A 22,177-nucleotide genomic window follows, 5' to 3' on the forward strand; every position below is an offset into this window, starting at 1 on the left:
GTGAGGCACTTCCAGCACATTTGCTTGGACTGCAACATACAGAGCTCTGACTGGTCAGTCTGATTTTTAATGCATCCATAAAATACAGAAACACAAGCCAGCTCCGATTAAAAACGCAAGCTGGCTTTGATTAAAATTCTTACTGAGTGGTAATCTGTCTGTGTCTGACTCAGTGTGAAAGGTGCAATTCATACATGTGTGTTCATGCACTTGATGTGCATTTTTTTTTCATCCGTAAAAAATCTGAAAAAGCCTTCTTTGTATCTTATTTTCTAAATACAGAGGGCAACAACAACCACAAAATCATTACTGGAGAATTAATGTATATTATTAACAGTTACAAATGCTGATTTGTTTTAATTTACATACATTATCATCTGAACATTACAGGCTTGTAGTCAATAAAAAAAAATCTCATAGCAACCAACCTTGGGATTTTCAGCCAATACCAACCCAATATTTCTTTAAAAACTACTAAGCTATTTAATAAGCCATTTACAATTGAAGCACTTCACTTAATGCTACACGATGTAAGTTCTGGAGATTTGGAAATATGGAGCCCTCTCTGGTAGAAATGTGTAACTGCATACAACGCTTTGTAACTCAGAGTTCTTCTGGCGCCCCCTCCCTGAGTGGATTAATCTAATGTTTGCATGCGCACAATGAAAGAGAATGCCTATCAAAACTTGGTGAAGGACGTGTTTTCAGAGGATGTAAGTCGCCAACTCTCAAATCTACAATTCTCATAATCAGTGAAATGTTAATCTTATATAATGCAACTTTAAGGTGATCCTCTACAAAGCAGGATAACATGCTGAAACTACTCCAATGTTTTACTACTCCTCACAGGAACAAATATGCAGAACCTTGATTTTTCTTTTTTCCCTTCTTCGATATCCAATTCAGCATTTTCTACCGATATTATACAGATACTGATACCCATCTATACAGATATGCCATCTCCAGATCTCTAGGTGTATGTGTGTGTGTGTGTATGTATATATATATATATATATATATATATATATATATATGTATGTGTGTGTGTGTGTGTGTGTGTGTAGATTTATCAAACCATATTTGCGCACACGTTTTATTGTATTTGGAGGAGCAGAATGTTCAGGTAGTGCTGGGCTACTGTACTGAAATGTCTGCATTTTATTCGGTCTACTCTACAAATAAAACTTTATATAAATTTTATAAAGCCAGATATTTTTCGCATTGGCATCAATAAATATCACGTATCTGTCCGGAATTCCCATATTGACGCATCGCTAATTTTCAACTGGGTGTCGAATCTGAACTTTCACATACAGAGCCAGTTTCCCAACTTCTGATTAAATCTAAAGTTAAACTAGGGATAGTATCCACTGGTGAAGATGAGGCCTAATTCATATCCGAGAATTCAGTCCACATTTAAGTGACCTCAACTCTCCACTTCCATTACATTAACTGACTAGGGACTCTCTTGTTGAAGCAACTTGGCATTGACTGACTTGGGGTCAAGGCTACAATGGCTGTAGGCCTCAGCAAGGATCGATCCAGGAACCTCTTGAATCTCATCCAAACCACCACTCCATGACAAAACATCACTTTTCACTAAATAAGAACAAAGACAGCATTTGTCCTTATTCAGCCTTTATTGTCCATGTTGCTCAGTGGAAATTATGCATAAATTACAATATATACACAGTTAGCAGTTTGTGATCGGCTTGAAGCCGTCACAGTGAAACTGCTAAATGCAGAGATTTCTTCCAGTACAAAGACAGGCACATGCCCCTCCGAAAAGATAAAAACAGAAACGGAAAAAAAGACAAAACAAGACTGATCTGTAACAAATGTACAAATTCTTCAATTACAAAAGGCAGCTGAATTGGCCAGGAGGGTATAAAATGTTTTCTGAGTGGTACAAATACAACAACACCAGTGTGCTGAACATACATAACTAGAAACACGACATATCCCAGGTTGTCATTAGAGTTTGAGGAACACTTTTGGCTGTGGATACATGACTGTGATGCATAAGCAGTTTGGATAGCAATGGCTGAGCACTTGAGTTCAGCCTCCAGTTTGGATTCTGGAAGCGGGAGCTAAAAGGAGTCCAGATAAATGGTGCACACTCCATCTGAAAGAGGCACTACTGACGGGGTGCGAAAAGGAGCGTTTTACATTCTGAGGCAACAGTAAAAAAACAACTGGACTAAAACTTAAACAAGAACGCTGTACTGTACGCGACAAGCATGTCATCCATACAAAAGTGAAGGCTCAGTGAATTCATTCACGTACAACTGGTGGTGTCTGATAGCTGTGCTGCTATGCTAATGACTAAAATCCAAACTGGCACTACACCTCTTAGGTGAATCATTACTGTGATTAATTACTATTGAGAGAGACACTAGCTAAAACAATACATCTGATATGCTCTGGTTATAAAACAAACTACAGACTATCATTCAAAAGTAGCACAATACCGCACTGGCTTCGATGAGAATCCCTTATATCTTCAAAAAAGAAGCAAAACTCCTCTGTTGATGCATCTGTAGCTCGATTTTTATAATACACAGAGAACAGAGCCATGCATTTTTAGAGATATGCCATGACAAACAAAGGTTTTCTATTGATGTTTGTAGGAATAAGTGATATTTTCACTTTACGGCCACTGCCTACACTCTTTACGACTGTCTATATTAGTATATCTATGGACTGATACGTGTGAGGATGCATTTCATCACTTTATCGTTTGGTTTAAAAAACACATAGCACATAATTTAAGGCGTTTTAGTACAAACTTTCATCTTTCACGCACACATTCACACAAACATGGTGCTAAATAGAACAATCTACAGATTAAGTAAAACCTTCCAGTTTCTCTACATACCAAGCAAGTGTTTAACTGTATCAGTTAAGTAGCAATGTGCAACTAGGTCTGAAATACAGAGGACATGTATAACCATATTTACTGACAATAGTAATCAAGTGTTGTATGTTTACTGTACTCGGTTAATACAAAGCATCGTTGAGAGAAGATATCATACTTGAAATATGATAAGCCCCACTTTCTTGGCTGGCACGAATTCTTAAAGCTAAGGATTCGCGATGGACACACAATCCATGATCTTCCTCCTGCTCGGTTTGTTACAGAGTAACTGACGAAGAGTGTCTGTAACTAGCGTACTGTGCTCAGTGCTCTTGTAGAACGGGGCCGTGGCCTCTATTGGCCTGTATTGAGGTGGTGAACTGTAGTGTCTGGAGTGAGGAATGCTGGGACTGTAGTTTTCCAGCTCATATCCTGCCTGTCTCCTGGTCCTTCTCCTCCAGCAGATGGATTAGCTGGCTAAAGCTCTCTTTCACAGCATCCATGTTGTCCACCGTGCTGCCCTCCAGCACCCAGCTCTTCCCCCGGGCCAAAGGCTCCAGCTCAAAATATTTTTTGATCTGTTGAGAGAGATAGACAAACAGGAGGGAATATTAGGGAAGATGGAAGAGAAGGAGACTGTGGTCTGTTTTCATCAATGTACATTACAGCACTGATTAAATATCATAAAATTCTAGCAACAGGTAGTAACAGATTCACTAGTGTCCAAAAGTTTGGAATCACTTGCCATATTAAAAAGGTTTGTTATATACAATAATACCTTATATACAGAGATATTTTTATTTGTATATACCAAGAGGTAGTTTAGGCAATATACTCAAAGTTCTGTAATTCTGTCAAGTTATTAAATGATATACTGTAATTTTTTAGCAACTTTTTTTGTCAGCTGCCTTCATGTGACTTTTAAAATATGATGAATATTGGATATTAATTTCATTATAGCTTCATTCCGAATGTTATTCAGCTTTCTCAGTCATTTAGAATCTACAGCTTCGATCAGTATTCTGGATTTCTTCATTTTTAGTTACAGCTTCCTAATTATTTTAACATGTTAAGTTTCACAAGACGAGCATATTACAATGATTTTAAATATTTATGTGCAACCAAATTGGTTATCTATTAGTGGTGGGAATCTCTAGGCATCTCACGATTCAATTACAATTCAGAGGGCTGCGATGTGATTATAAATTGATTATCGATGCATCTTGATGCATCTTTTTTTCTATACAGGATTTACTTTTTCACTGTGACAACTTTGTACTTTTAAAGCAAAGTGTTTGTCATAGTCCATAATGAATTTACTTCCAATATCTTGTATTAATAAAACAAATGGAAGTGGTTTGACAAGTAAACTGGAAGGCTCTCATTCACTGCTCTTGTTTGGAGCACGAGACGCAGGCTGCCACTCATCTGCGATAAAATGCAGTTATGGTGATATAAGATCCTGTGGCAATGGATGTCCACGCAGCAGATTATAGCTACCCTACCTGTTTAATTCAGTGATTTTTCAGTTTTGGTCTCGTTGTAGAGAGTGGGGGGATCACTGTGTCAGTAAAATATGTTAGAAATGGGACGGTGTATCTCAGTTCCGAAGTGGGCAGCATAGCACGAAAGCCCTGGTTCTCAACGACACAGAACAGACCCTAATCCTTGGCAATAAAAGTTGCGACAGAGTTTGTTATTCACTTCCAATTTGGGTGGAAGCTTTGACATCGCTTGCTTGAACTTTCGGAGACGAATGGACTTATTTGCATTTATAAGAACTGCAGTTGGTTTCCTGATACGTTAAATCTACAATGAGAAACTGTCAAACAATAAAAAGTTGTTGAAGCTGAAGTCGCTTCTCTTTCGAATTTTCCCGTTCCACCTTAAATGGTGCCGCGTTTACATTCTGGCGCCTCAGGCAGAATTTAAGGTGAAACGAGAAAATTCAAACAAGAAGCTGGAGAATGAGAAGCGACTTCAGCCTCGTAAAACAGTTGAACGTTGAGACACATTTTACAAGAAACTGTTCAACGTTTGAGGAAAAGTTTCCTGACGGAAAGGGGAGGAAAGCGGCTATAGTTAAAGCTTAAAGCAGAGCAAAGTAAGTCTGCACTTCCGCAGTTCCAAGTTCTGCCTTTTGCGTTCCGTCAACATTACGTTATAAATGAAATATTTAGAAAATCTATTTTTGACGTTTGTGAATCGATTCAGAATCGTCCACGTCCGCATCGCGATGCATCCAAGAATCGAGTCCCCCCCACCCCTATTATCTATTGTTGAAAACACTGACTACAAGCTTTTGAACTATTCTTTCTTTTTGTGCCATGCCATAGAAGTACCACTTTTGACTCCCTAAACAAAAGCTTTTAATAGATATGCTTTTAATAGATGTGTTTTTAAAAGTTTATATAAATTCAATATAACATAAAGGTTCTGGGAAGAACTCTTAAGTAGGTATAGAACCTTTGTAATAAAGAACTTTACAGCTTTATACAAAATCACTTTTGTATAAAATACATTCGACACGTTATTTTTACATAAGGTACTTTCTCATTGTTTAAACCAAGAGTTGTTTTTTTTTGTAAAAATACAAGAGTACTTTAAGTGAAAACAACAAAAAAACCCAAAACAAAACAAACAAACAAAAAAACACTTTCGAACTAGATAAAAGAACACTGGTTTGGTTCCATTTTGGTCCCTGATGCCCCTAGCCAACACATGGATCTGTCACCAGCACACCTAAGACTTAACTGAATGAAGCACTGATTAGTCAAACCAGGTGTTGGACAACTACAATTAATACTGGTCTGCCATGAAGAAAGGTTTGGAAAGGATTAAACGAGCACACTGCAGAGAACTATACTTTAGAGAAAAACACTACTTACTATATTCATGGTATTGTATTTATTCTAATTTGAGTGTTTTTCTGAGCAAATAAAGGCTGCCAAATTAAATACTTGCCTAAAGCTTCTGCATAGTAGTGTATATAATACATCTGGTGTATATTTTTATTTTACATTTTAGTACTTGCACATACATAACACATATAGAACATTCAAGTCACTCCACATCCTGACATGTAAAAACAAGTCTGTGTGCGTGTCTCCTTCTAAACATAACATTAGTGTAATTTTATAAACCAGTATTTTCAGCATGTCATTTAGAAAGAGCAGTAGTTAATACATCCATCATAAAATGAGCTCCAAGATAAAACAATGCAACCTTCATTCAATGAAAGTACCAAAGTTTCAAGCGTAAGGCATCAGCCAAAAGACATTCCAAAGTATCAACAAGGGCAAAATGAGCACTAAGCACTCTAACACCAGTCTGGAAACAGAGCCAGCTGTAAAAAGGGAGCTGGACAGAGAGAAAGGGAGAGTGAGAGTTAGAAAGACACAGAAGAAATAAGAGTAAGTAAGACTGATCACATCTGATTCATCAAAGCAATTGTGATCAAGTGTTTTGGCAATTTTAGAGAAAGCCAGGCATGCCAGGCATGCAAGGAGATACTAAATTGAGAGAGCAAGTGAATGAGCACAAGAAGGAGACAGAGCTAGAGAAAAAGAACGAGACTGCAGAAACACTCATGCACTTTTCCAAGTTCTTGGTAATACACAGCAGATTCATTAAGGAACTGCAGTATTGAATATTCCCCTGGATGCCGTTTTCTAACATGAGAAACAAATTAAAACCAGTCAAAAGCTGAAAGACAAGTCAACCAGTCCAAAACCTCTTTCCTTTTGCTATGATACAGACCACTACTGAAGAAAATCTCGGTAAAGCTGGCTGGGTTCAGCAGCGGATATTCAACAGCTACCATAAACAAACATTTCCATCCATTAAACTCACAAAACAAAGCTTAAGAAATTCAAGAGCGCGCAGAGTAAAAACCAGTCAGTCATGTTTAATTGCCTATTAGTTAAGCACTATTTTGCTGAACATCTGTGGCACAACACAATGCAGTCTATCACAGAAAAGTGAAGAACACCAAAAGGTTTGTAGACATTTGATCAATGTTTTTTCTGCAACACTGCTGTTAGGATTTGATTGCATTTAGCCACAAGAGCATTAGTGAGGCCAGGTACTGATGTTGGATGATCAGTTCTGAATCACTCCAACTTATACCAAAGGTACTAGATGGAGCTCCATCACTCCACCACACAGTTCCACTGCTCCAAAGCCCAATGCTGGAGGCTCTAGCGAACATTTGGCATTGGTCATTGGCGACCTGAGGTTCACACACAGCTGCTTCAGAGCTTCCCATCAGCTAACACTACTCAACTCACCAATTAAAGGGATGTCTGCATACTTTTGGACAGTGACTGGGACCCGTTCAGGAGCCGCCCCATTAAGAAGCCAAAGTTGCAAATGCTGCCCAAGTTTTCTCTCAATGATGACATGTCCATCTGTCAGTCCAAGGGTCAAACAGAAAGAGACGGTCACTGAGAAATCTTGACCTTAGCTTTATAAACAGCACTCAGACATTACACCAACCACCCCAAGGCCAAGTCTTCTCCTGCTGCCGCTTTCACCCATGCAGCTCCTAATTTATGCCCCTTTTCTGAACTTTGAACTTTGGCTTGTGGCCTACAGGGTCCAAAAATAAATTCAAACGAGTGAGACCTGTTGGAAGACTGGCCAGGCTCCTTTCATGTTTGGTGAGTCAAAAGACCAGGCTTGCAGACTCATGTTGTTTGCAAAGGTACAAAACATATTTATTGTGTGACCATGTTGTTTCCAAAAAGGGCTGAAGATATTTATTCCATGATTCATTGCATGTCATACTATGAACTTTTGCAAGGATTTTTTATTTGTGGATGAAGTTATCCAACACATCTGTATACAAAAAGAATAAAGCATAAGCCAATACGTGGACATGCTGGACACGTTGGACGAGGCTGAAACAAGCAGTACATCAGCCCCTGGACACTACTTTTTGGCAATCAATGAAAATTCAGGCTGCTTGGCTCCGTCGTAGACCTCCTCACTGGGCAAAAAGGGGGCCTACGAGCCTACAATTCCTCACACTGGCTGCTCATGACCTCATCTCCACTAGACTCCCCCAAAAAGTGCCAGTGTCAGATTCACACATACACTACAGCTATGCTAACTGACGAGCCACAGACAAAACAGTCTGCCCTTTGAGAGTGCACTAGAGGGAGAGAGAATGGAAAAAAATTGAGAATTAAATAATCAAACAAAACATCCTTTGAGGCAAAAGCACCCCTATCATGCCAAGAATGTTGATTAAGATTTCCCTGTGTGAGACTTCATTGCTACAAAATTACACAATCCTGTTGCTGCAAAGAGCCTGAACAGACTTGGAAAGCACAGCCACACTTGTCTATTGTTTCAGAGTGGAACGCGTTCAAACCTCAAAATCAAATGCAACAAGTATACCAGATAAGGGGAGAGAAGGGGAAGGGCCACTGGGAGTGTGCAGACTGGACGTTAGTTTGTCTAACAGCGCCGGTGCTGGAACAGTGAAACGTCTGCCTGTCGTCACCACCTGGATAATGAACTGTCTGGGCCAGCATGGGTAGCGGAGGGCATCGTGGGTAACGGGGGGATAGTGTGAACAGTTGCTACATACGGCGTAGATAATGGGCTACTATGCGGATCCAGCTCAGGAATGGACTCAAGGTCTTGCTTTGACAAAAACTGGTATAATGCCAACATTTGTGACAACATTTGACTCCTTCCAGACTCATGGTAGAAGACCAGGGCCTGTATTCACAAAGTTTTGTAGAGTAAGAGTACTGATCTAGGAGCAGATTCTTCACTTATTTACTATGAATTTGATGACAAAAACAGATCCAAGATCAGCACTCCTACTCTGAGAAGCTTCATAAACAGACCTAGGCAACAAAGCAGACAATAAGTTTATTGAATCAAATAAAATCAAAGTTATTAAAATGCTAGAAATAAGCTGTTAGCGGGCAAAAACAACTTTTGAATGTCATTCAAAAGTAATTATAAATTTCAGCTCTTTGGATGGCAATACACTTGGTTTGTTCAAGTAATCTGTCTTCTGATTAATGCGCAACTTAGTACTCAACAAATACAAGATGGGATGTTTCAAGTTTTAAGTACAAGCCAGTTACTTTCTTCCAGCCAATCAAATAACCAAGCCTACAGGGAGACAGTGAGGTAACATTTGCTAACTTTGTCCTCCAAAAAACATATGCAAATAATCACTATTTCATTTTCCACAATCCCACAGTGAAAACGTATCATATTTAGACATCCCTTAGGAGCTTAATAACAGCTGAGACTTGTCAAGAGTATATAGCATGCAACTAGCAAATAACTGTCAGCAGTAACATTAGAGAGATCTTCATATGGATAAGAAAAGCAGATCAATTACACATTTAGATAATAAAACCTAAACCTCAAGTATAACTTTCAGATGAGTACAAGTTCTGGCAGTATTGCACATAAACAGCTGCGATGGTGGTGACAAATGACAACAGCAGATATTTTTAGATGTGACTTAATTGACAACCTCTTTTATGATGTAAATGATATAACAAAGCTTACTGTAACAGTGATCTAGTTGTCAGTTTCACTTATGACATAACAATGGGGACTTAATTGAAAGTTTTATTTGTGATGCAACAATGGTGTCTAGAAAGTCTGAAGAATACTTTAAGCATTCTAGAAACACACTCAGAATGACAGACAATTGACTGAAAGCTGCATACTATAACCATTCATGTTCCATCTGTATGCAGAACATTTAATAAAAGAAGCAGGACTGGAGAAAGCGAATGAGGATTCAAGATAGGTGGAAGAAAACATCAATAACTTTTAATATGTAAATGATAAAAAACAGTTATTGCCCAGGCTATGGTCTTCTCTGTGGCTCTTTATGGACATGAAAAATAATAAACAATTGAGACAGGAAAAATATTGATGCATTTAAAGTGTCTTGAATGTCAACAGGAGTTGGAGTCAACTTAAAGGGACTTTAAGTTGATTGGCCTTTAAACGTGAAATATGGTAAAGTTTATATTTACTGATCTTTTGAGCCTTGTATGGCATGTAAAAGATTTTTAACAAAGAAGTAAAAAATATAGGACTAAATGGTACAGTTGTATTTGCAAAGTTTTTTGGTTCTCAAAGTTTAACCCAGTGATGTGCATGCCTTACTGGATGCATCGATACAGATACTGATACATTCTTATTTACTCATGCTCATAAAAATTTGCCAATACCAACATTCCGATACCAGTTGATACAGTGTGACATAAGCATGTGTACACTGCCACAAAACTGAACAAACGCAGTGAAGGAGAGACTCTGCTCACACAGAGAAGTGTTACTGACTCAGTCACAGTCAGACACAAAGTTGCTGATCACTAAAAGTTTTGCCTGAGTGGATTCCTGCCAGGCATACACTGTGATTTTATCCATTTTTTAAAAAACACACACAAACACATATCATAACTGCTTCCCCAGTGTGGATGGAGACAAATAGACTAGCAAAATGGAAGCGAAAAAGTCGACATTTGCTGTCAAAGTCCGTATATAGTGACTTTACTCTGTTTGACTGAACAGAATAATGAGGTGTAAACGATAATACAGTGATTTTATTTTTGTACTATAGGCTGCGGAGAGACTGCACTGTCCTATCCGTGTACATCACTGCCCTGTTTAGCTTCTGTGTGAACAGTGTGGTACAAGTAAGCTTAGCTGCTGTAGGTCAGTTTCTCAGGGCGTCTGCTCAGTACTCGGTGCGCAATATGTTGTTTTCAATGAAACTGCTTTATTTGAAATTGTTATGGACATAGTTGTCTATTGGGTCTGCGATTCAGAATCAGAATCTCTATTTCAAGTATGTTACACATACAAGGAATGTGTCTTGGTGGGTGTATACACAATGCTGTCCAAAACGGTTTAAGAGTATTTAACATTCTAAACACTGAAAATTTCAGAACTCCAAGAAGCTTGCAATACATTCAGGAAGTTCATTTTGCTGTTTAATTTATTCACCTCTTTTAATAATATGGTGTCTTAGCAATTTTGATGCATACAGAACTAGAAAATAAAGATGAAAATGTATATTTTCTTAATTTTGTGTTATTAAAAAACTGCAAACACATGCCATTTATTGTTATTCAAATTAAACAAATCGATAATAAGCCCTCTGCAATCTTAAATGTGCACTGAATGTGCTTACACGCTCGCTCTGAAATGATCACAGTGCACTGAACAATAAAGGCAACATGGAGCTTATTTTATCCAGTGATAGAAAACACAGTAAAACACAAAGGTCTGACTCCACATGCTGATCCATTTCACTATGGCCAGTGTCAAAGTGAACGCGTCATAAACACTTTGTTGGCATTTTTTAACAACATAAAAGGGACAAATAAAGACTCTGAATGTACAACCAGCTAGATGTTAGGTTTGATAGGGTTAAGTTGGTTTATTTCAAGTTTGGACACATGCACAGCTTACACAGACGAGGTTAAACCTGTGCACAACCTGGCAGGTGCTCCACATCCAGTGCTGTACTAGAAACCCGCATCCTCTGCTTTGAGATGGGATGTACAGACTGTTTGAACCCTTATGGTTCCAATGCGCACTGGAGAACCATGATCTAGACCAGTGCAGTCCCTGCATAGATTCAGACCCTCAGGGGCCCTGAAGGAGCTGCTACGTCTGCCTGCTAGCTTAGTCTAAATGCCTGGCTGGAGAACATATTTACAGTAACTTCACTTATGCCAAGCCTGACTGTTCACATCTGGACTGGAGAGAACTGGCAGCATGCCACGTGTCTCCAGCGCAGTCAGGTTGCAAGGCGGCCTATCCGTCCATTCACTGAGCAGCCCTGGAGTTGCCCTGTTCATGTGTATGCAGGAAGTGACCCTCAAGAAACATCCACAAGAGAAACAAGCTCAAAACTCACACATGCTGCACATTTCTTGCCTCAGGCAGTGACAGGTGACCTGCTGGCAAGCTCACGTCAACACGCGCTGCTCCCTGCATGATCAACAAATCCATCTGAAATCAATCAGACCCCGAACCACACACGCATACTAAACACACCACCCACATACAAAGTTTTCCCCTTTATATTCTTGATCCTATATCTATGCAAAGTACTGCGTAAAAGTCAGTAACCACTCTTCATGTATGTAATTTCTGGTCAAAACGACCATTAAGTACAAGTTATTTATTTACTGAGGAGATTTTTTTGAGAATATTGGATATGTGACAGTCCTACTCCATAAGGGAGGGGTCGTTCAAACGAAAATAAGTGGAAAAAACGAGTTTCCAAAAAAAAAAACAGAGAAAATGGAGCTTCTAAAAACTGTGCAACACCTGGCAGACCATCAAAACTATCACCATCAGATAAACAGTACTTTAAGCTTTCAATCTCCACTCTTATTTCAAATCTGAAAAAATCCACAGGTGTTTTGTCCATCCTTCCACTGTGAGAAGACAATGATATAGATTTCAAAGGATGTGTAGCTGTGAATTACTGAGAAAAGTAAGGAAAGAAGAAAATTTGCAAATCAAACAAAGAAACTACTGATTCTCTTAACCTGTGTGCACACTGCCGGCGATAAAATCGCTCAGCGACGCTCGGACAGCCTTCAGATGGTCACTGGAGGGTGTGTCGAAGCAAGAGCAGGCCGGCAGCAAGTTTGACTGGTCATCCAAACTACATTTTTAAAAGCACAGGAGCCAGTATAATCCAGTGCTCAGCCAGTGTAGACTTTATTAATTAACCAATACCACATGTGACAAATCTTTGAAAATAAATATCACAATTCTGTCTCAGAAAAGCAGATTCTACATTATTAAACAAAATAATATTAGTTAAGTTGGCTTATAATGTAAGCTCCGTTCACAGTGAGGCTATGCTAAGCCATCACGTCACTAAAGTTTCATTAAGATGGTCATTACAAAAGTAGAAAATGCCTTCTTCTATCGTACCTTGCTCTTATTGACATTCCAGAGCTGAACTTCTTCACATCGCTCAGATCATTCGCTTCGTATTGCCTGCAGTTGTGTCGTTGGCTCTCGTTTAAAATGAATGACTACCGTCCCCTTTCTCGTGTTGCCGCTGATGTAAACGCAGGGCCAGAAAATGGGCTGGCCACCCCAGAGTCCAGACCTAAACATCACTGAATGTGTTTGGGGTTATTTCTAAGACTGAACACTGGAGATGTGTTAGAATATCCCTGCAGATGTCTTTGAAAAACTGAAAGCAAATCATTGAAATAGAATGGAAGCTATAATAAAGGTAAAGTTTGGACAGACAAAACACTGAAAAATTAGGATATATATTATATATTTTCTTTTTTGTTGTTGTTGTTGAGGCCTCTGTGTAAGTTTCTGTCAAATATGTATTGCCTATTTTCTTTCCTGATGCTGAATAAATTTAAATGAAGGTTGGTCTCTGAGTTTTGCACAGGACAACTATATATTTCGTAACTTACATTTGATATAAATGACCATGTCATTTCTGATCCCTGCAACACAAACGTCTTTGGAAAGAACTGCATACTCACACAAACACCTGTAGCTATATTCTGCTGAATTCCCCTAACAGAAACGTCCAAGTCTTCAAGCTATGTAGACAGCAGGAGAGATGCTTTTTTTAGGGATCATTAAATGTTCAAAACTTGAGCTTGGACAGCCATAACATTCCAATGACTTGTTTAACCCTAAATCAATGGTTCCCTAGGTAATCCTAAAAGACCCAGAGGCAGCCCACATTTTTGCTCTATTTCATTTCTCAACACACCTAAATCAGGTAATCAAATGCTGAATATCTGGCTCAGCTGTGATGGCAGCTGGACTGGTGTGGAGTGCAGAGCAGCGCAAGGTCCAGGAGGACTGTGTTGGGAAGCAATTCAATGCAATTGTATTCAATTCAAGTGTATTTGTGTAGCGCTTTTTAGCCATTGTCGCTAAGCAGCTTCACAGACATTCAGGTCTATTCTAAGAGCATAAACAAGAAACTCAGATTAATCAAGACTTAATTGTGGAACCTGTCTTCCTGCAACCAGTGCCAAGATAGCACATGATGCCATAGTCTAACTGTAATATATTCTTCTGTGTCTTCTATGCAGATTCTAGCTGTTTTCACACCTAGTTTGTTTGCAAAAGTCTCCCCTACATCTAAAGCACAGACTGGTTTCATTTTATGTCAGTATGAATCAGGTTGCCATGTGCCAAAATCAACTGCTTTGCTTTTGCTCATCTGCTGTTACTGGCAGCAGCTCATACTGCAAGAACAATATTTAAGAGCATCTATAAGGAATGAAATGTTAAAACGGGCAGGTTATGTGGTCAGTGCAGTACTGACATGCTGCTAGAAAAAGCGGAAAGCATAATGAATTCTTGAGTTTGGTACATCATGGTAAAAACCTTCTCTCACCAGCAGTGAACGGATCCAGGGTTCAAGCTGAAAGCATATCAAGACCCGGGATATTTGGTGGTCCACAGTTGGTGAGGACCCAAGTATGGAGTGTTCACACCTGTCAAAATGAGCCTAACCAAAGAAAAAGTTCAACTAGTCTGAACTAAACAAGGTAGCTGTGAATGTGCCTGCAAGCAAGGGCTTTTTGTACAAGTCACATTTCCTTACAGATAATGAATTCAGATTTGGGGACCACTAAGCTGGCATTTATGTTATCTTTCAGCACATATCCTGACATGTTCCTGAAACTAACTAATGTTAAATTAGACTCTTTGCAAACCACAAACCCATCTATTGGTCCCACTGTTCAAACGCTCGAGGCTGCAGTCTCTTTCTGCAAAATTTTCTCATCTAAATAAATGGAACAATATTTTATATAAAGCTGCAAAAAAAAAAAAAGCCCGTTGCTGGGGATTCCTCAGAGGGAAAACATTCCAGATGAAGTAGCTCAGAGCCAGGGCTTTGGCCAAAATCATGTTCATGTTTCAAAACAAAAATGTGCTGGCCAAGCAGTGTAAGAATACGTGTGCATGTATGCACTGTGTCCATGGAGCTCTTGCTCAACATCTTCTGGCAAAAAAACACCTTGATCTTGCAGCAGAATGCTTAAGATACTAGAATGTTGGCCAGAAGATGTGTGTGACTCAGGGTCTTCTTCTGCATGGGCTGCAGGACAAGATGTCCAATTGTCAATTATGGCCTACAAGGAAGTTCAACCTACAACTGCAGCATAATTTTTAGCCAATATTCCCAGTAGCTAAACTCACTCAGAACCATATGAAAACCTTAGAGCTATGAAATTAGTTTTTGCCATGACAGCTATATATTAGAAGACTACACACCACAGTTATATGAGGTGAGTGTTTAGTAAGCTGTGCAAACACAAGTTTTCATAAATTTTTCTTCAAATGCTACCCTCGTTTTCACTCCCAGAGAATGAGTTTATCAACACCGGTAATATAAAGCATGTGTGTTGTACTTTTGGAACAATGGAAAACATTGTTCCACTTATTTAGATGAGGCAATCTACGTGGACCAGAAAATCCCCACAGAAACTGTACTGTGTTTTTCTCCATTACTCCAGACTATTGACCTGTTGATCAAGTCTTTTCTAAAGCTACTAGATACCACATTAGGCAAGCCAAAGATCTAAAAAGAAAAACTGTCAATACAAATTTTAATTTTTAAGATAACAATAACAGGACTGGGAAACAGGTAATGCACAAAGAATGCAAAGCAAAGCAAACAAGCTGGAGGTTAAAGACAACGAAATCTAAACAACACATGCCATATTTCAAGCCAAAAGTCATTTTATTTTAATGCATTTCCCAGTTTCAGTGCACTGCAATGCATTTCAGTCAACTTAGAAATGGACAAAGTAGATGTGGACCAGCTAAAAAAAAAAAAAGAAAATTTCAAAAATCATTCCATATGTGGCACATTAAAACAGTGATACAAAAACATGATGTCCTTCTAAGTTCTGGAAGAAAACAGAATTTCTGGAAGTGCATTGTAAACAAGCAGCAAACAAGGCTACTCTCTTCCCATAGCCAGGAACAAACATAAGTTATAGGCCATGAGAAGATGAGAAGACCACGGTACACATAACAATGAGAGTTTGTGTAGTACAGGCAGCCAAGACGTCTAGGGGCAGGTAAATTTTAAAGTGACACTTCAAAAAATTGAAAATAGCAAGGGGATACTGCTCGTGTAGCTATGCGCTTTTTCTTTCTTTTAAGAAGTCATGTAATCGTCACACAAAGATCTTTTAAGCCATTTGATGAAAAACTGATAAAGCCGTGCAGCAGCCTAGCAAGAACAAAAATGTGTTGTGCCGCTACAGAAGGTTCTAAAGCCACACAATATCAGGACTGAGTCAATACATGGACTAAAAGAAAACTTGTGCATTAAATGAAAACTTGTTACTTGTTAAGATAAATATGAAACATCGTTGCGAGAAAAATATATTTACTTTTGTGTCTCCTAATACTGCGAATGGTATGTTTGGTACAATTAAATCATCCAATATGATAGACAACCGCAATAGATAAAAACCATGGGTGACTATCAGCTCAAGCCTAGTGTCTACATTTCTACCTATATCACAAATGCTTATGTTTTCCAAGTGTTTGGGAAAAACGTGTTTCCATTAGACTGATAAAACTTTCTGCACTGAGGTGCCTTCCTATGCATGTGCAATTACCCAGTTAAACAGTGACAAAATACCAATAGTTGTGGCCAGCTTAGTGTACTATACAGCACTGTGAAAAAGTATGTGCCCCTAATTTCCTCTAATTTTGTTAATTTGTCACATTTAAATGTTTCAGATCATCCAACTAATCTTAAAATAAAGCCAATAAGAGTAAGTGAACCTTATTAGCCCCACAAAGGACTCCGCATTTGACCCATCCATGCAGCGAAACACCACATACACACTAGTGAGCACATACACACTAAGGGGCAGGGGGCACACTTGCCCAGAGCTGTGGGCACCCCTATCCACAGCGCCCGGGGAGCAGTTGGGGATTAGGTGCCTTGCTCAAGGGCACTTCAGTCACGTACTGTAAGCTCAGAGGATCGAACTGGCGACTTTCTGATCACAAGACTGGTTCCCTAACCTCCAGCCCACGACTGCCCCAAAGTCACTCAGCTTTTAAATAATCATTCCATTTACTGAATATAAAGATTCAAAAAAGTAATTGCCCCCTAAACCTAATAACTGGTTGTGCCACTCTTGGCAGTAACAACTACAATCCAACATTTGCAATAACTTGCTATGAGTCTTTTATAACGCTGTGGAAGAATTCTGGCTTCCGCTTCTTTGCAGAATTGTTTTAATTCAGCTACACTGGACGGTTTTCAAGCATGAACTGCCGGTTTAAGGTCTTACCACAGCATCTCAATGGGATTCAAGTCAGGACTTTGACTTGACCACCCCAAAATTTTAATTTAGTTTCTTTTAAGCTATTCAGGAGGTGTACTTGCTAGCACACTTCAGATCACTGTCCTGCTGCATAACCCAACTGACATGCAGACATTCCCCTTCAGGATTTTCTGATGGAGAGCAGAATTCATGGTTCCATCATTTATGACAAATCGTCCAGGTCCTGCAGAAGCAAAGCAGCACCAGACCATCACACTACCACCAGCACCATGTTTGACTGTTGGTATACTCTACTCATGGTGGAATTCGGTTGTTAGCTTTACGCCAGATGTAACAGGACCCATGCCTTTCATAAAGTTCCACCTTTGAATCAGTCCACAGAATATAATCCCAAAAGTCTTGGGGGTCATCTAGATGTTTTTGGCAAATGGGAGACGAGCCTTTGTGCTTTTTTGGGCCAGTGATTTTTGCTGAGTGCCTTCTTTATTGTGGAATCACGTACACTGATCTTAATGGAAGCAAGTGAGGCCTGCAATTCTTTAAATGTTCATCTGGGGTCTTTTGTGACCGCCTAGATGATTCGTCTATGCACTCTTGGTGAAATTTTAGTTTTTAGGCCGGCCACCCCTGGGAAGATTCACCACTGTTCCAAGTTTTCTTTGTTTGTGGATAATGGCTCTCACTGTGGTTTGCTGATGTCATCATGAGCTGTTTTTTAAGACCTTCTATTTGTTTCACATTGCCAGAGAGGTTCTATTTAAGTGATGTTTCGATTTAACAGGTCTGGCAGTAATCATGCCTGCATGTGGCTAGTGAACCTGTACCCAACAGTCAATTGAATCTGGTTAAATGGTTGATCTAGTAGACAGATAGGCCAGATAGGGCTGAACAGAATTTTTCCTTCCACAAATGAAATCATCATTTAAAAACAGCATGTTATGTCTACTTGGGTTATCTTTGTCTAACAGTAAAAGTAGTTCGATGGTCTGAAACATTTAAGTGTGAGAAATATGCAAAAACAGAGACCTTGGAAAGGGGGCGAATACTTTTTAACAGCACTGTAGACATCCAATGCTCCAGGTTTGTGTGGGCAGGCTGAGATCAAGTTTCTCTGCATTGCAGCCTGTAACATTTTTAAACCTTCAATATGAACTTAGCAATAATAAAGCCCATTAGCTGTATAGGGTGTGTTACAACAGGAGAAGAGCACTATCCATTGTTTAGACACAATAAAATTATCATTCATCAATCATCATTATCATTGGCAGACATAAAGATTGCCTAAAGCACTTCCTTATAAGATGACAAAAAATTGCAATTGCAACCGGTGAACAGAAAAAATAAAAACACAAACCAGCACACAAAACATGCAAACATAAAAAGCCCTGTCTGCTCCTGTACCGTGACCTCCTAAATAACCGTGACTTTACCAGCATTATAAGAAGTGACAGTGGGTTGTTATGTAAGGAAGCGTTTGAGTTACAGTGATGTCTACAACACTCATAACTCATTGAGACTGGCCTTTCAATAGTCTGGCTCCAGAACATTAGAAACATATTGTAGGGAAGTGGAGCCCTTTCCTTACACTTAACCTGTACATAAAAAAGCCTAACCTTAAGCCCCAGGCCTTACAGTACACATTAGACTCCCACCATATTACCTTAACCAGTTATCTTCTGTACTTCACACAGAAATGTTAATGGCTACGAGGCATTTGACAATTTTTTATCACAATAATTGCCTAATCCATGATTTATGATATTTAAAAAAAGATCTTTAAAGATATTCTTTGGATGTTAAACACATGTTCTGAAAGTCATGGTTTAAATAGCTGTATACATGCGCAATACTTACAATAAAATGATTAAAGATGTAAAAACTGTCCACATGACTATTTGCAGTTTGGACTGTTGAGAAGTTGAGGAGAGCATACTCCTGTACAGTACCAACATAAAAAATGCCTAAATCCTGAGATTTATCACATATCATAAATATACCATGTATTTCATTATATAACAGTGCTTAAAAAGGAAATTTCACTTTATTTTTAGGCTCTATTTATCAAACACCTGGGACAAAAATGGTCATTTCTGCTAGCATGCACATAAGATGTTAGCATAAGCCAACGGCAGTATTTTTTTCCCAAGCTGGGTTCAATAATACAGGACTCGAGCCTACACAAGGACTTTTAACAAAAAGCACAGAGACATTCAAATAACTTTTTTTTCTCCTGTGCAGGTTGCTTTACAGTCCTTTATTAACGTTTCAACTTAAAACTCATGTTAGCCCATTAGCAGTCTGTTGAGCTGCTTGTTAAACAAAACCAGGTTCCTACGTTTGCTATGCTTTAGCAACATTTACTTCATACACATGCAGTTTGTGTCTGCATTAAGCATTTATCCTTCCCTAAGCTGGGTGGTATCACAGTTTTTCATAGAAAAAAAGTTCTGTGTCCTTCTTCTTCCTCAATGCTGTGCATTTACAAGCTCCGCTCAGCACTTTTTTTTGACAAAAATGCAGTGCCGGTATTTTAAAGTGGCCTTGATGATGTTCTTGTGCGTGTTTAATATTGTGGTGTACCAAATTTACTGAATACCAGCAGGTGCCTAGTGGCTACACATGAATGGAAGCTAGTGAGACTGGTTAGCATTAACAGGCTTGCATGATTCCCCCTGGCTCCTAATAGACTGTATTGGTTTGTTGCATTATCTGCATTTCAAGGAGATGTATTTCGTACACACTATCCTAGATTCTCCCTCTCTCTCTCTCTCTCACACACACACACACACACACACACACACCCTGAAGTGCTTCCAGACACGCAGACAGACACATCACCAACAAAAACACAAACAACACAGCCAGGCCAGACTTGCTGTCCAGACTCACAGCACCACAAATCAAATTGGTTAAAAATACCTAATTGGCAAAAGTAATAGTGGCTCATGAGGGCAGTGATTCGATTACAGTAGAAGCAACATCTCAAATAGGCTCTGCCGGGCCAGAAAACACGCTGCTGTCCTGAGATGTCAGCAGTCTGTCTGAAAGGCAGGTCATGAGGTCCAGTTAAGCAGACGGCGTGCGGAGGTCGCAGTGACCATTATACAAGCTTCTAAAAAGACTTGACGGTTGTTAAGTGCATATGATGTCACTCAGGTACCACCCTGAGGCTCTTCCTGTAGCAGCTCCTTGAAGCAGTCTGTCATGTACAGACAGTAGTCTTAGCTGCCAATGTAGTAGTGAGCAACAACGGTGTAGAGCGCAAAGCAGAGACTGCTGACTGGCCAAGAAGAATTAAAACCTACAGTGCACAAAAATCCTTTGAGAAATGTTTAATGTGTTTCATGTTCACACCTTGCACCATAAATTATATGTTTAAATTCAAAAGTTTTCAATTATGTACCATATGTTATTTTTTCTGAAATTCTGGTCCTTAAATACTGATCTTTGTCACTGGATTAGATTGGATTCATTTGATTTTTCCCTCTGATATTTAGGATATTTCATCCAGCATTTTCTGCTGATATCGATCCAATACCAATACCCATCGATAGAGATATGCTATCTCTAATTTATTATTAGACACAGTTTTCTCAATTATTGCGGAATAGTTATGTTCATGATGCTAGACACATGCTAAATTTCTTCATTTTTCTTAGTTTCCTACAAATCATTTAAAACCAGTATAGTATAGTGCAAGCATCATATTATTAGACTGAATAGTAGCATTTAAAAAGAGCCAAAAAGAGATCATTATTATTATTATTATTATTATTATTATTATCAGTAGTAGTAGTAGTAGTAGTAGTAGCAGCATCAGTAGTAGCAATAAGAGTAACAGTAGCATTGAATTAGCAGTTCTCTTTGATTGCTGTAAGCCTTATCAGTCGACACTTTGCTTCGACTTCTAGTTCTGCATAAGTATGTCTGTGCACCCACAGAATTTTTTATTTTTTTTTGGCAGTCAACCATCTATGCCTTAATGTCCACCTGGTGGCCCTGCGGGTGGTTTTCGGGGTCTGAGCGGACACCGGACAGCACAGCCACAACACAGACAGCGCTGGTCCAAGTGGCCTGAGCAGTGACCTCTCTCACTGTGTGTAGAATGGCCAAGTCAGGCTGCCTGCCGTGGCCACACAATAGTGTCTGGGCCAGCTCGCTTTCTCTCTGGTCCAGACAGAATGCTGCGTCCGCCTCAGCCAGACAGTCCTGCCACAGTTCACCCTCCTTCAGGCGCACAAGATGGCCTTTGTCTGCATGTCTCAAACGCAGCTTTCACGACGGGCAAGAGAGAAAAATTCCACTCCCCAAAAAAACATTCTTCAATAGATGGCGCCTGATGGCAATGAGGAGTTTTCTAGGTTTTTCTACAAATCGTTCCCGCATCCCCCCCACAACTCCTGGAGAATTTGTATCCCAGAGTATAGGCAGTAAGTTTCTCAACATCGGTACATTAGTTTGGTACCTTTGTAACTTATCATCTCAAATCTCCCACTGAAGAAAATAAATAGTCCATTGTCCTGCTTAATGGACTTCATTAGTTAGTTAGAAGTGAAGTCCAAGAATTTGGTACTTCTTTGGCTGGCAATGTTGCGAATGGCATGAATGAAAGCAAGCCAGAGGGTCCCTGAGGACGTGGTGGGTGGAGATTATCTGTGCACTCTGTGCCACCGTTCCAACTGTTTCCTCTCATTCTGCCATCTCAAAGGAAACGTGATGCAACATTATACCTGCACCCATCCAGTTAGTGCAAGAGAGCGAGACCGAGAGAAAAGAAGAGGAGGAACCAGGTGTGTTCATTCTTTCTGGAGCCTCCTGCTCGGCGACCTCTTGTGCTCATGTTGGCTCTGCAAGCATCCGTCTCCATCAGTCATAATTCTATTAGAGCCAGATGTTACGGGTGCCCTGTCTGCTTCCAGAGACGTGGTAATTTTATTATTACTCTAAATCACAAGCCAGCACTATTGGCCTCAGGAGATGGAGGTCGCAAGGT

General features: G+C 39.5%; 1 protein-coding gene across 1 annotated transcript in view; it reads right to left on the reverse strand.

Annotated features, from left to right (window-relative positions):
- Positions 1-1,621: 1,621 nt before the first annotated feature.
- arl15b (ADP-ribosylation factor-like 15b) overlaps positions 1,622-22,177 on the reverse strand; it is a 74,362-nt gene continuing 53,806 nt past the window's right edge. The window contains exon 5 of the mRNA XM_036594544.1: positions 1,622-3,435. Within this exon, the coding sequence (XP_036450437.1) occupies positions 3,283-3,435 (153 nt within the window). The 3' untranslated portion in view covers positions 1,622-3,282. The remainder of the gene's footprint in view (positions 3,436-22,177) is intronic.

This window comes from Colossoma macropomum, unplaced genomic scaffold (assembly GCF_904425465.1).
Source record: "Colossoma macropomum unplaced genomic scaffold, Colossoma_macropomum, whole genome shotgun sequence".
NCBI classification, from domain to species: Eukaryota; Metazoa; Chordata; class Actinopteri; order Characiformes; family Serrasalmidae; genus Colossoma; species Colossoma macropomum.